This window comes from Oratosquilla oratoria, chromosome 23, assembly GCF_046742065.1.
Source record: "Oratosquilla oratoria isolate Oo_2021 chromosome 23, ASM4674206v1, whole genome shotgun sequence".
NCBI classification, from domain to species: Eukaryota; Metazoa; Arthropoda; class Malacostraca; order Stomatopoda; family Squillidae; genus Oratosquilla; species Oratosquilla oratoria.
The window spans coordinates 715,105-729,885 of record NC_134799.1 but is presented as its reverse complement, the minus strand read 5'-3'; the positions used below and the strand labels follow the sequence as shown (position 1 = coordinate 729,885).

The 14,781-nt window shown below is 43.7% G+C and overlaps 1 protein-coding gene across 2 annotated transcripts in view; it reads left to right on the top strand.

Annotated features, from left to right (window-relative positions):
- The window catches only part of LOC143037841 (uncharacterized), a 46,521-nt gene that overhangs the window by 15,668 nt on the left and 16,072 nt on the right, over window positions 1-14,781 (top strand). Inside the window, exon 2 of one of the 2 annotated variants that reach the window (XM_076206404.1) lies at window positions 14,508-14,662. The exons of the other annotated variant lie outside the window; for it this stretch is intronic. Within the exon in view, the coding sequence (XP_076062519.1) occupies window positions 14,539-14,662 (124 nt within the window). The 5' untranslated portion in view covers window positions 14,508-14,538. The remainder of the gene's footprint in view (window positions 1-14,507; window positions 14,663-14,781) is intronic. 2 annotated transcript variants of the gene reach the window in all.

Genomic DNA, 14,781 nt, shown 5'->3' with positions numbered 1-14,781 from the left:
ACTCTATTGTTTTGTCAAATTTCAACTGATTTCTTCAGTTACTTTGTCTGGGCTTGTGTTTAAGGCACTACGAATGGTTTTATCATTCATACTAAGTACCAAATACTGAGTGTATGACTGAAATAACAAATTTATCTTTTATCATTTATTTGCCCTGGGGCTATGTCTGATGGGCAGTAAACATCTTCAATTTAAAAAAAAAGGCTTTCTTTTTTGCTTCGAAATGATTCCTTTGCAAGGAAGGAATGACTCGCCATTTAGTCCCAAAGGTCTTCATCCTCGTCCGATTGTGACTCCTCGTCGGAGCTGTCTTGGGTGAAGGCCGCACGGGCCGTGAGAGCCCTTGCCAGGACCTGGGCAAGGCCTTCGGGCTGGCCATCCTCAGGAAGGTCCTTCTTGTGGGCGCGTGGTGTGGGCCTCAACTGGACCCCGGCCCTAATCTCCTCCATTAGACGGGACCGCGGGTCTAGACGTTTCTGAGGAGGTGTTCCTGAACCTTCCTCAGAGGTCTTGATGGGCCTTGTTTCCTCGTGTTTCTGGGCTGTGTTCGAGGGTTCTCCCTGATCCTACGGCGAGTTCGAAGCTGTCGGACGAAGTTTGACGCCCTTGCGAATCTCCTCCATTAGGAGGGCACGGGCATCACCCTGGGCTTTCTTTGGTCCTGTAAGCGCCGTCGGTCTGTTTGAGACAGTAGACGGCGCTGGAGGTAGAGGCGGTGGCGGAGGAATATTAAGAGCTCCGGTCGACCTCGTTGGAGCTGGACCTTCGTTCTTGGGCTCCATTGGGCTTCCCTTCGTTGTGGACCTTAGTTTCACTCCTCTCCTTATGTCGCCCATGAGGAGGGTCCATTTGTCCACGGGCGCGATCGTCGGGGCTTCTTGTGTCGACGAAGGGCTCTTCTTCAGACCTGGAGGGGGAGACGGTGGTGGGGGAGGAATGCAGGCTGCTGGAGGTAGAGGAGGCGCCGGTGGTGGTGCCTTTAGCCCCTCAGGACTTGCTTTTTGGGCTCTCTCTGTCTGGCGCATTCCTCTAATCTCCTCCTCCTGCTTTTCGACCTGGGCTGCAAGCCCCCGCACCACATCCTGAAGGTTGAGGTTCTCCTTCGTGATGGCCTCAAACTTCCCCTCCATCGTGGCCCTCAGCTGTTCAAGCCCTTTTTCCTCGGCTCTGAACAGCTGATTCCTGTATCCGACGATTACTTCGAGCAGGACCGCCTTTTCCTGCTGCCAGTTCGATGCTCGACGTTGTTCTCTTCGTCGAAGTCGTCGGATGCGGGCGTCGTGTCGGCTCCTCTCGGTCCTGCGGAGCTTCATCTCCGCCAGTTGTTCCTCCTGGAACCGCTTCAGGAGTTCCTCTCGCTGGAGGCGTTCAACCTCCAGCAGAGCGGTCAGGAGCTTGTTCTGCTCCTCGAGGGCGGCCATGTGCTCGCCCACGCCCCTCCACTCCGCCCGAAGGCCCTGAAGGACGCTCAGGGCTCCACCAAAGGGGGTCGAGTTGCTTGAGGACATGGAGTGACCGTCTGGTCAGTGTCTGGGGTGGCTGGGTCTTCTACTGGGAGAGGTTCTCTGTACATCTCAGATATCACCAGACACTGTGTGTGTGTGTGTGTGTTTACCTAATTGCATTAACCTAATTGTATTTAGCTTATTACATTAAAATGGTTGTAATGTACTGGAAAGAACAATTCTCGCTGGATCCCGTCTTCTAGTCTTGAATTTTTCATATCTAGCCAAAAGTTATGTGTGTGTGTGTATTCACCTTGGTCTTTGGATCACGTGCTGGATCCGTGAACGACAGCTATTTCCCTTCCGAATGAGAGCTCAGAGCTCGTATATGACCGATCTATGGGTTATGCTGTGGACCTTACACGCACACACACACACACACAACTCCCCGCCCACGAGAGTTGGAGTAACGACTCGAAGCGCAGCGATACTTACATTATTTCAGCCCTGGACAGGATTCGAACCCGGACCGCTGTAGTGACAGTCGGGGACTCTACCAACCGCGCCACCGAGTCGTGTGCTTCTTCGGTAGTTTCTTTCCACTCATAATAAACCCATATTTCTTGTCTATTGTATGTCTTTGAGCGTCCAATCGTTCCGCCAATAATAATAATAATAAAAAAAGAGTTGCGTGATCATTACTGGAAGGTCAAAATTCCATTCGTGTATAAAAAAAAATCCTCTATAATTAAATTGCGAGAATTGGCCAATGTTTGAAGGGCTCAACGCAAATAATGGTGCTGACAAATAATATATATATATATACAGAGGTGGGCAATTGCGTTCCTGCGTTCTTTTGTACGTACGCGCAGCCTTTTTAGGAATGCAGGAACGCATTTTTTTTTCCTTCTTTTTTTTTCTTTTCAAATGACCGCTAACTTGGTAATACAATCTGGGGGCCACTGGCCTTTAGAGGTATTAAAGTTAGGATAATGTTTTATTAGAGAAGATTCTACCATTTTTCTTCTATAGCTACAGTGTGATTTATAAATTATTGATGCATTATCCCAATCTAATCTATGGTCTTTTTGGCTGGCATGAAGGAACACAGCGGAGTTAACTTGTCCATATTTTATGGAGTTTTTATGTTCCTTTAATCTCGTGGACAAATTCCTGCCAGTTCTGCCAGTCCACGAGATTAAAGGAACATAAAAACACGGTTGTGTTTTCGAAGAACGCAGTGGTTTCATTTCTTTTTTCCATTTTTTTGAGGGACGCTTTAATAGTTTGGGAGTGCTAACGCAGGAACGCTCCGAGCGAAAACACTTGAACGCTATTCCAGGAACGCAACAACCGCGGAGAAACGCAGGAACGCTAACGCACAACCCAAAATTGAGAAACGCGCCCAGCCCTGTATATATATATATATATATATATATATATTTTTTTGGAAATAGACTCAACCACTGGGATTCGAACCCTTGCCTATATACACACACACACACACATTTTAACAACTAGGCTATCATCTCTTGATAGCCTAGTTGTAAAGTCACTGTCGCACTTGTCATGAGGATGCCAGGTTCGAGTCCCGGGCAGTACCACATTTCAATTTCAGCATGCTGGCCTTTGATGGCTTAGAATTAAAGTGCATTGTGGTTGTTAAAATGTATATATACACAAAAAAAAAGACACTGGGAAAATTAAAATATCGGTGCCAGAACGTTTTCGTCTATTCAAAGCATCTTTATATTTTCATTTTTCCTATTGTATTCTTTCCATATATTGTGAATCACGTGTTTATTGTGATTTCATTGCATATATATTATATAGTGTGTGTGTGTATGCGTGCGTATGTTTGTTTTCACATCAGATATCCTTCTTTCCCTGTAATGATCCCCCTCCCTCAGCTTCTCTCTCTCTCTCTCTCTCTCTCCTCTTATCTCCATGTCCCTGTATTTATTTCATCTGTATCTTCTTATCTATATTTACCTTTTCTTCTGCACATCGCCATCTCGTTTCTCTTGTTCTTTTCTTAATCAATTAATCAATCGTCAATCAAACAGAGAGATAACCTGACAGACTTTTCAGGCGAGGAAGGGATGTAGAGTCGAATATCCGATTCAAGCATACCAGTAGTTTGAACGAAAACAAAGACTGAAACAAAAACAAAACAGAATGAAAACTAAAGACAGCCGACGACCGAGCGAATTGGGGCTGTTGTCCCCTTTCGTTTCCGAGTGATCAGAGGGGGGGGGGGGGATGCTTCGGGGATTAATAAAATCGTCTGACGGCAGCCAGTCCATAAAAGCAAGTGTTACCAAAGGGATTTATGGTCGGGACTTTCCCGTTTCCTTCAAAACAGGTCAGGGTTCGAATCCCTTGGCAGAGCTCCAAAAATGTTTAGTCTTAAACATACACAATATATATATATATATATATATATATATATATATATATATATAAATCTGCACACCTCTAAATTGTACCCATCTGAGGATGTTACAAAGGATTACAAAGGCAGAGCATGTCGACAGGAGACCTTTTGGTCCATAACTAGGTCGGATGCGTAAAATATATATAATAATGGTAGATAAAAATCATAATATAAATAATAAATAAAATATATGCATATGTATAGTTAAATAATAAACAAACAGGTAAATAGTAAATAATAAATGAAAATCAAGCAAATAATAAACAAATTTGTGTATTACAAGCGACCATTTTTGCCTACTGAGAAGGGTCAGAGTGACCTAGTTTAAGTGTTTAAAGCATCGTTTTTCAACCTTTTAACTCTTGTCTAACTTTTAAAATAAATTGCCTGGTGTCTCAAGAACCCCTGCGGAACAAAAAACTTTCCATGTCTTTCTCATTTTGTTTTTATTGTAATAGGTTAGATAGGATGGTGTCTATAGTGCATTATTACAATAACCAAGAATATGTCGTGCGTGTTTAATTATATTACGTATATGAAATTAAACAAAAACTCAAAAGTGCATTAGCTTATCTCACTTGTTCTCGCGGAACCCTTAGGGACCTTTTGCAGAACTTTAGGGTTCCGGGGAACCTTGGCTGGTTGAGAAACGCTGATTTAGAGGTTTCTAGTTGACCAGTTATGACTACTTAGCTCTAAGCGACCAAATACTTTCTGGGTTCGTAGAAACCAGTTGCGAGTAATGAGAGGGTTCAAATTGACCAACTGTAGGTACATAAGAACTTGAGAATGAAGGAGACTGCAAGAGACCATAAGGCCTACACTAGGCAGACTCCAAAACAACTAATTGTAATTAGTGAGAGGGTTCAAGTCGACCAATTGTGAGTATTCTGAAAACTGAACCAGACGAATTGTAAGGACTCAGGGACATGTCTAGGTAAACACACACACGCACACACACACGCAAACGTGCATGGCTTTTTAATTGGGCTAATTTAACTTTCTTCTGTACTGAATGGGGCTAAAGTTCGCCTTACCACTATTGTTTTGTCAAATTTCAACTGATTTCTTCAGTTATTTTGTCTGGGCTTGTGTTCAAGGCACTATGCATGGTTTTATCACTCATACTAGGTACCAAATACTGGGCGTATGACTGAAATAACAAATTTATCTTTTATCATTTATTTGCCGTGGGGCTATGTCTGATGGGCTGTAAACATCTTCAATTTCAAAAATGGCTTTCTTTTTTTGCTTCGAAATGATTCCTTGGGAAGAAATGACTCGCCATTTAGTCCCAAAGGTCTTCATCCTCGTCCGATTGTGACTCCTCGTCGGAGCTGTCTTGGGTGAAGGCCGCACGGGCCGTGAGAGCCCTTGCCAGGACCTGGGCAAGGCCTTCGGGCTGGCCATCCTCAGGAAGGTCCTTCTTGTGGGCGCGTGGTGTGGGCCTCAACTGGACCCCGGCCCTAATCTCCTCCATTAGACGGGACCGCGGGTCTAGACGTTTCTGAGGAGGTGCTCCTGAACCTTCCTCAGAGGTCTTGATGGGCGTTGTTGCCTCGTGTTCCTGGGCTGTGGTCGAGGGTTTTCCCGGATCCTACGGCGAGTTCGAAGCTGTGGGACGAAGTTTGACGCCCTTGCGAATCTCCTCCATGAGGAGGGCACGGGCATCACCCTGGGCTTTCTTTGGTCCTGTAAGCGCCGTCGGTCTGTTTGCGACAGTAGACGGCGCTGGAGGTAGAGGCGGTGGCGGAGGAATATTAAGAGCTCCGGTCGACCTCGTTGGAGCTGGACCTTCGTTCTTGGGCTCCATTGGGCTTCCCTTCGTTGTGGACCTTAGTTTCACTCCTCTCCTTATGTCGCCCATGAGGAGGGTCCATGTGTCCACGGGCGCAATCGTCGGGGCTTCTTGTGTCGACGAAGGGCTCTTCTTCAGACCTGGAGGGGGAGGCGGTGGTGGGGGAGGAATGCAGGCTGCTGGAGGTAGAGGAGTCGCCGGTGGTGGTGCCTTTAGCCCCTCAGGACTTGATTTTTGGGCTCTCTCTGTCCGGCGCAGTCCTCTAATCTCCTCCTCCTGCTTTTCGACCTTGGCTGCAAGACCCCGCACGACATCCTGAAGGTTGAGGTTCTCCTTCGTGATGGCCTCAAACTTCCCCTCCATCGTGGCCCTCAGCTGTTCAAGCCCCTTTTCCTCGGCTCTGAACAGCTGATTCCTGTATCCGACGATTACTTCGAGCAGGACCGCCTTTTCCTGCTCCCAGTTCGATGCTCGACGTTGTTCTCTTCGTCGAAGTCGTCGGATGGCGGCATCGTGTCGGCTCCTCTCGGTCCTGCGGAGCTTCATCTCCGCCAGTTGTTCCTCCTGGAACCGCTTCAGGAGTTCCTCTCGCTGGAGGCGTTCAGCTTCCAGCTGGGCGGTCAGGAGCTTGTTCTGCTCCTCGAGGGCGGCCATGTGCTCGCCCACGCCCCTCCACTCCGTCCGAAGGCCCTGAAGGACGCTCAGGGCTTCACCAAAGGGGGTCGAGTTGCTTGAGGACATGGAGTGACCGTCTGGTCAGTGTCTCGGGTGGCTGGGTCTTCTACTGGGAGAGGTTCTCTGTACATCTCAGATATCACCAGACACTGTGTGTGTGTGTGTTTACCTAATTGCATTTACCTAATTGTATTTACCTTATTGTATTTACCTGGTTGTAATATACTGGAAAGAACAATTCTCGCTGGATCCCGTCTTCTAGTCTCGATTTTTTCATATCTGGCCATAAGTTATGTGTATGTGTGTGTATTCACCTTGGTCTTTGGATGACGTGCTGGATCCGTGTACGACAGCCATTTCCCTTCCGGATGAGAGCTCAGAGCTCGTATATGACCGATCTATGGGTTATGCTGTGGACCTTACACGCACACACACACACACACCCAACTCCCCGCCCACGAGAGTTGGAGTAACGACTCGAAGCGCAGCGATACTTACATTATTTCAGCCCCTGGACAGGATTCGAACACGGACCGCTATAGTGACAGTCGGGGACTCTACCAACCGCGCCACCGAGTCGTGTGCTTCTTCGGTAGTTTCTTTCCACTCATAATAAACCCATATTTCTTGTCTATTGTATGTCTTTGAGCGTCCAATCGTTCCACAAATAAAAAAAGGTCGAAATTCCATTCGTGTATGAACAAAAATCGTCTATAATTAAATTGCGAGAATTGGCCAATGTTTGAAGGGCTCAACGCAAATAATGGTGCTGACAATAAAGATTATATATATATATATATATATATATACAGAGGTGGGCAATTGCGTTCCTGCGTTCTTTTGTACGTACGCACAGCCTTTTTAGGAACGCAAAATTTTTTTCAAAGGTATGCAAGTAAGAGGAACGCACCACCCGAATATTTAATGGGTTCCGAGCGTTACAATTTTTCTTTTTTCTTTTTCAAAACGTTTTTAATGGAAACAACAAAGACGACATTCACTATGCGGCAAAATTCTGTCGTTTACGTTTAGGGGGGGGGAGTTGCTAAGACGAACAAACGTTTCGTAGCGTTTATGCGGGAAGCTCTCCCATTGGTCGGCTGCTAAGACCAACAAACGTTTCGTTGTTTACGTTTAGGCGGGAAGCTCTCCCACTGGTCAGCTGCTAAGACCAACAAACAAACGTTTCGTTGTTTACGTTTAGGCGGGAAGCTCTCACATTGGCCAGCTGCTGCTAAGACCAACAAACGTTTCGTTGTTTACGTTTAGGTGGGAAGCTCTCCCAATGGTCAGAGGCTAAGACCAACAAACGTTTTGTACGTCATTACGGTAGTACGTACAGATCAATCATTGTATGAACCTATACACGTCTAACGAACAAACTTTTATGATATTTTCAGGAGCGGGGCAAGTAGAAGGAAGTGGAGTAGAGGAGCAGTAATTTTATTTTATTTTTATTTATTGATTAATTTTGTAATTTGTCTACCTGCCTGAAATATACACGTATTTTAATGTATGAGGTTCTGATGTATTATTGCCATGTATTTTGTTTTATTTTTGAGTTTCTGAATAATTATTCTGATGCGCACGGTGGTGTTTTCGAAGAACGCAGTGGTTTCCTACAAGGAAAGTACAAATGATAGACGTAAGTAATAACTCTCGTTATATATCTTTTGTTCTACCTGTTTATTTGTATTTGTATTTTTGTAATTTATTTTGTAACTTATATGTACCAACATTTGTATTCATTATTGCAGAAATTTTGTCAATCCTGATGTCTCTTTGAAGACGAAAGCTCGAGAATATTAAATGGAAAACTTTGGAGAACTTGTATCAGCTCACCCTACAACTGGAAAAAAGTTGATAAGACAAATAGAAAACATTAAGAAAAAGTTTAACAATTGTCAGAATGCTGTCGTATTTAATTCTACATGCATCAAAGAAAACCTGCTTCCTTACTTCACGAATATATATATATATATATATATATATATATATATATATATATATATATATACATTTTAACAACTAGGCTATCATCTCTTGATAGCCTAGTTGGAAAGTCACTGTCGCACTTGTCATGAGGATGCCGGGTTCGAGTCCTGGGCAGTACCACATTTCAATATCAGCATGCTGGCCTTTGATGGCTTAGAATTAAAGTGCATTGTGGTTGTTAAAATGTATATATACACAAAAAAAGACACTGGGAAAATTAAAATATCGGTGCCAAAACGTTTTCGTCTATTCAAAGCATCTTCATATTTTCATTTTTCCTATTGTATTCTTTCCATATATTGTGAATCACGTGTTTATTGTGATTTAATTATATATATATATATATATATATATATATGTTTGCGTGTGTGTGTGTGCGTGCGTGCGTGCGTATATTTGTTTTCACATCAGATATCCTTCTTTCCCTGTAATCATCCCTCTCTCTCTCTCTCTCTCTCTCTCTCTCTCTCTCTCTCTCTCTCTATCCCTGTATTTATTTCATCTGTATCTTCTTATCTATATTTACCTTTTCTTCTGCACATCGCCATCTCGTTTCTCTTGTTCTTTTCTTAATCAATTAATCAATCGTCAATCAAGCAGGGAAATAACCTGACAGACTTTTCAGGCGAGGAAGAGCACCCTAGGGAATGTAGAGTCGAATATCCGATTCAAGCATACCAGTAGTTTGAACGAAAACAAAGACTGAAACAAAAACAAAACAGAATGAAAACTAAAGACAGCCGACGACCGAGCGAATTGGGGCTGTTGTCCCCTTTCGTTTCCGCGTGATCAGAGGGGGAGGGGGGACGCTTCGGGGATTAATAAAATCGTCTGACGGCAGCCAGTCCATAAAAGCAAGTGTTACCAAAGGGATTTATGGTCGGGACTTTCCCGTTTCCTTCAAAACACTTCGTCTTGGCTTCGTGATTAAGCACCCACAGGTCAGGGTTCGAATCCCTTGGCAGAGCTCCAAAAATGTTTAGTCTTAAACATACACTATATATATATATATATATATATATATATATATATATATATAAATCTGCACACCTCTAAATTGTACCCATCTGAGGATGTTACAAAGGATTACAAAGGCGGAGCATGTCGACAGGAGACCTTTTGGTCCATAACTAGGTCGGATACGTAAAATATATATAATAATGATAGATAAATAGAAATCATAATAATATAAATAATAAAATATATCCATATGTATAGTTAGATAATAAACAAACAGGTAATTAGTAACTAATAAATGAAAATCAAGCAAATAATAAACAAATTTGTGTATTTCAAGGCGCCATTTTTGCCTACTGAGAAGGGTCAGAGTGACCTAGTTTAAGTGTTTAAAGCATCGTTTTTCAACCTTTTTACTCTTGTCTAACATTTGGAATAAATTGCCTGATGTCTCAAGGAACCCCTGCGGGAAAAAAACGTTCCATATCTTTCTCATTTTATTTTTATTGTAATAGTAGGTTAGATAGGATGGTGTCTATATTACATTATTACAATAACCAAGAATATGTCGTACGTGTTTAATTATATTACGTATATGAAATTTAACAAAAAATCAAAAGTGCATTAGCTTATCTCACTTGTTCTCGCGGAACCCTTAGGGACCTTTTGCAGAACCTTGGCTGGTTGAGAAACGCTGATTTAGAGGTTTCTAGTTGACCAGTTATGACTACTTAGCTGTAAGCGACCAAATACTTTCTGGGTTCGATGGAACCAGTTGCGAGTAATGAGAGGGTTCAAATTGACCAACTGTAGGTACATAAGAACTTAAGAATGAAGGAGACTGCAAGAGACCATAAGGCCTACACGAGGCAGACTCCAAAACAACTAATTGTAATTAGTGAGAGGGTTCAAGTCGACCAATTGTGAGTATTCTGAAAACTGAACGAGACGAATTGTAAGGACTCAGGGACATGTGTAGGTAAACACACACACGCACACACACACGCAAACGTGCATGGCTTTTTAATTGGGCTAATTTAACTTTCTTCTGTACTGAATGGGGCTAAAGCTCGCCGTCTTACCACTTTCATATTTAAAACAAATAATCTATTGTTTTGTCAAATTTCAACTGATTTCTTCAGTTATTTTGTCTGGGCTTGTGTTCAAGGGACTATGAATGGTTTTATCACTCATACTAAGTACCAAATACTGGGTGTATGACTGAAATAACAAATTAATCTTTTATCATTTATTTGCCCTGGGGCTATGTCTGATGGGCAGTAAACATCTTCAATTTAAAAAAAAGGCTTTCTTTTTTGCTTCGAAATGATTCCTTTGCAAGGAAGGAATGACTCGCCATTTAGTCCCAAAGGTCTTCATCCTCGTCCGATTGTGACTCCTCGTCGGAGCTGTCTTGGGTGAAGGCCGCACGGGCCGTGAGAGCCCTTGACAGGACCTGGGCAAGGCCTTCGGGCTGGCCATCCTCAGGAAGGACCTTCTTGTGGGCGCGTGGTGTGGGCCTCAACTGGACCCCGGCCCTAATCTCCTCCATTAGACGGGACCGCGGGTCTAGACGTTTCTGAGGAGGTGCTCCTGAACCTTCCTCAGAGGTCTTGATGGGCGTTGTTGCCTCGTGTTCCTGGGCTGTGGTCGAGGGTTTTCCCGGATCCTACGGCGAGTTCGAAGCTGTGGGACGAAGTTTGACGCCCTTGCGAATCTCCTCCATGAGGAGGGCACGGGCATCACCCTGGGCTTTCTTTGGTCCTGTAAGCGCCGTCGGTCTGTTTGCGACAGTAGACGGCGCTGGAGGTAGAGGCGGCGGCGGAGGTATATTAAGAGCTCCGGTCGACCTCGTTGGAGCTGGACCTTCGTTCTTGGGCTCCACTGGGCTTCCCTTCGTTGTGGACCTTAGTTTCACTCCTCTCCTTATGTCGCCCATGAGGAGGGTCCATGTGTCCACGGGCGCAATCGTCGGGGCTTCTTGTGTCGACGAAGGGCTCTTCTTCAGACCTGGAGGGGGAGACGGTGGTGGGGGAGGAATACAGGCTGCTGGAGGTAGAGGAGGCGCCGGTGGTGGTGTCTTTAGCCCCTCAGTACTTGCTTTTTGGGCTCCCTCTGTCTGGCGCAGTTCTCTAATCTCCTCCTCCTGCTTTTCGACCTTGGCTGCAAGCCCCCGCACCACATCCTGAAGGTTGAGGTTCTCCTTCGTGATGGCCTCAAACTTCCCCTCCATCGTGGCCCTCAGCTGTTCAAGCCCCTTTTCCTCGGCTCTGAACAGCTGATTCCTGTATCCGACGATTACTTCGATCAGGACCGCCTTTTCCTGCTCCCAGTTCGATGCTCGACGTTGTTCTCTTCGTCGAAGTCGTCGGATGGCGGCATCGTGTCGGCTCCTCTCGGTCCTGCGGAGCTTCATCTCCGCCAGTTGTTCCTCCTGGAACCGCTTCAGGAGTTCCTCTCGCTGGAGGCGTTCAGCTTCCAGCTGGGCGGTCAGGAGCTTGTTCTGCTCCTCGAGGGCGGCCATGTGCTCGCCCACGCCCCTCCACTCCGTCCGAAGGCCCTGAAGGACGCTCAGGGCTCCACCAAAGGGGGTCGAGTTGCTTGAGGACATGGAGTGACCGTCTGGTCAGTGTCTGGGGTGGCTGGGTCTTCTACTGGGAGAGGTTCTCTGTACATCTCAGATATCACCAGACACTGTGTGTGTGTGTATTTACCTAATTGCATTTACCTAATTGTGTTTACCTTATTGTATTTACCTGGTTGTAATATACTGGAAAGAACAATTCTCGCTGGATCCCGTCTTCTAGACTTGAATTTTTCATATCTAGCCATAAGTTGTACGTGTGTGTGTGTATTCACTTTGGTCTTTGGATCACGTGCTGGATCCGTGAACGACAGCCATTTCCCTTCCGGATGAGAGCTCAGAGCTCGTATATGACCGATCTATGGGTAATGCTGTGGACCTTACAAGCACACACAACTCCCTGCCCACAAGAGTTGGAGTAACGACTCGAAGCGCAGCGGTACTGAAATTAGTTCAGCCTTGGGCAGGATTCGAACCCGTACCGCTGTAGTGTCAGTCGGGGACTCTACCAACCGCGCCACCGAGTCGTGTGTGTGTGTATGTGTGCTTCTCCAGTAGTTTCTTTCCACTCGTAATAAACCCATATTTCTTGTCTATTGTATGTCTTTTTGAGCGTCCAGTCGTTCCGCCAATAAAAAAAAAGTTGCGTGATCATCACTGGAAGGTCGAAATTCCATTCGTGTATAAAAAAAAAATCCTCTATAATTAAATTGCGAGAATTGGCCAATGTTTGAAGGGCTCAACGCAAATAATGGTGCTGACAAATAAAACATATATACAGAGGTGGGCAATTGCGTTCCTGAGTTCTTTTGTACGTACGCACAGCCTTTTTAGGAATGCAGGAACGCAAGTTTCAAATGAATGCAAGTAAGAGGAACGCACCATCCGTAGTTTTAATGGGTTCCAAGCGGTACATTTTTTTTTTTTTTTTACAAAACGTTTTTAATGGAAACAACAAAGACGACATTCACTTCACGGCAAAAATCTGTCGTTTTCGTTTAGGGGGGGGGGGGGAGTTGCTAAGACGAACAAACGTTTCGTTTACGTATAGGCGGGAAGCTCTCCCAATGGTCAGAGGCTAAGACGAACAAACGTTTTGTTTGCCATTACGATAGTACGTACAAATCACTCATTGTATGAACCTATACACGTCTAACCAACAAACTTGATAATATTTTCAGGAGTGGGACAAGTAGGAGAGGGAAGTATAAGAGGTGCAGTAATTTTGATTTTTTATTTATTTATTTATTTTTTGTAACTTGTCTAGCTGCCTGAAATATACATATATCTTAATGTATGAAGTTCTGATGTATTATTACCATGTATTTTGTTTTATTTTTGAGTTTCTGAATAGTTCTTTTGATGCGCACAGTGGTGTTTTTTGAAGAACACAGTGGTTTTATCTTTTTTATTATTTATTTATTTATTTATTTTTGAGGAACGCACTACTTTTTTTAAGGGACGCATTAATAGTTTGGGAGCGCTAACGCAGGAACGCAATAACGCACGGAGCGAAAACATGAGAACGCTATTCCAGGAACGCAACAACCGCAGAGAGACGCAGGAACGCTAACGCACTACCCAAAATCAAGGAACGCGCCCAGCCCTGTATATATATATATACAGTGTCTTTTTGCATATATATATGCAAAAAGACACTGGGAAAATTAAAATATTGGTGCCAGGACGTTTTCGTCTATTCAAAACATATTCAGAGGGATAAGCGAAAACTTCGGTCATCAATCTTTTCATAGTTCCTATTGTATTCTTTCCATATATTGTGAATCGCGTGTTTACTGTGATTTATATATATATATATATATATATATATATATATATATATATAGAGTATATATAATTTTTTTGTATTTCTTGTATACAATTAAACTTTTTTAAACTGCAAAGTTTCTACAATATAAATTAAGCGAGAGTAATATGTGAGCAAATCGTCCGGGCGTCCGTGGACTCGGTCGATTTTATCCACTTATAAGTGCGAAAAATCGGCGTACGGATTTGCTCCCACTTACTCCGCAGCAGTTTATGGTCAGACGAATCGTTTATAAATATTTTCTTTATGTATTTTGACTAGTAAATACATAACAGTCTACACTTCCCACTTCTGACTCCCATTTCCAAACCTTGTTCAGGTCTCTCTGCGGTGATTCACAATCTGTTTTCGTATTCACTTTCCTCAGCAATTTAGATTCATCTACAAAGAAGCTCGTGTAACATTCCACATCTTCGTCCATGCCATTCACATATATAGCAAACATTATTGGAGCCAATACTGATCCCTGTGGAACTCCACTAATCACCTCCAAAACTGAACTCTTTTCCTCTGACCACTACCCTCATTTTCCTTCCATGCAAAAAATCCTCCATCCGGTTTAGTAGTTTACCTTGTATCCCTTCTATGTATTCCATTAAAAAATATATATATATATATGTGGCACTTTGTCAAAGACTTTTTTAAGTCTAGGAAAACACAATCAGCCCATCCATCCCTTTCTTGTGTGTAAGTGTGACAGTGTATCACAGAGTAGGGATTTTGTTATATGTGCTCTATTTTCATAGATTTCTAATTGTTTTTCAACTGAAATATGCTCTATTCCATAGAAAGAGGAAGAGGAAATTATAAGGTGATGAAATGAACACCACTCAACCAAGTAATAATGGCACAAGGCTCTCGCTTGACATACGGGACTTACCCCAGACTCCCTTTGGGATGAAAAGTCCGCAACTTTCTTCTAAAACAAAAAAGTTACATCAAGGTATGCTTAGTTTTATCCATAATCAATATGTGCATGGCAGTTCTTGACACTGCATCATTACTGAATTATGAAGAAAAAACAGACTTGTTAAAGGAAATTGCATGGGGTAATCAGTCACA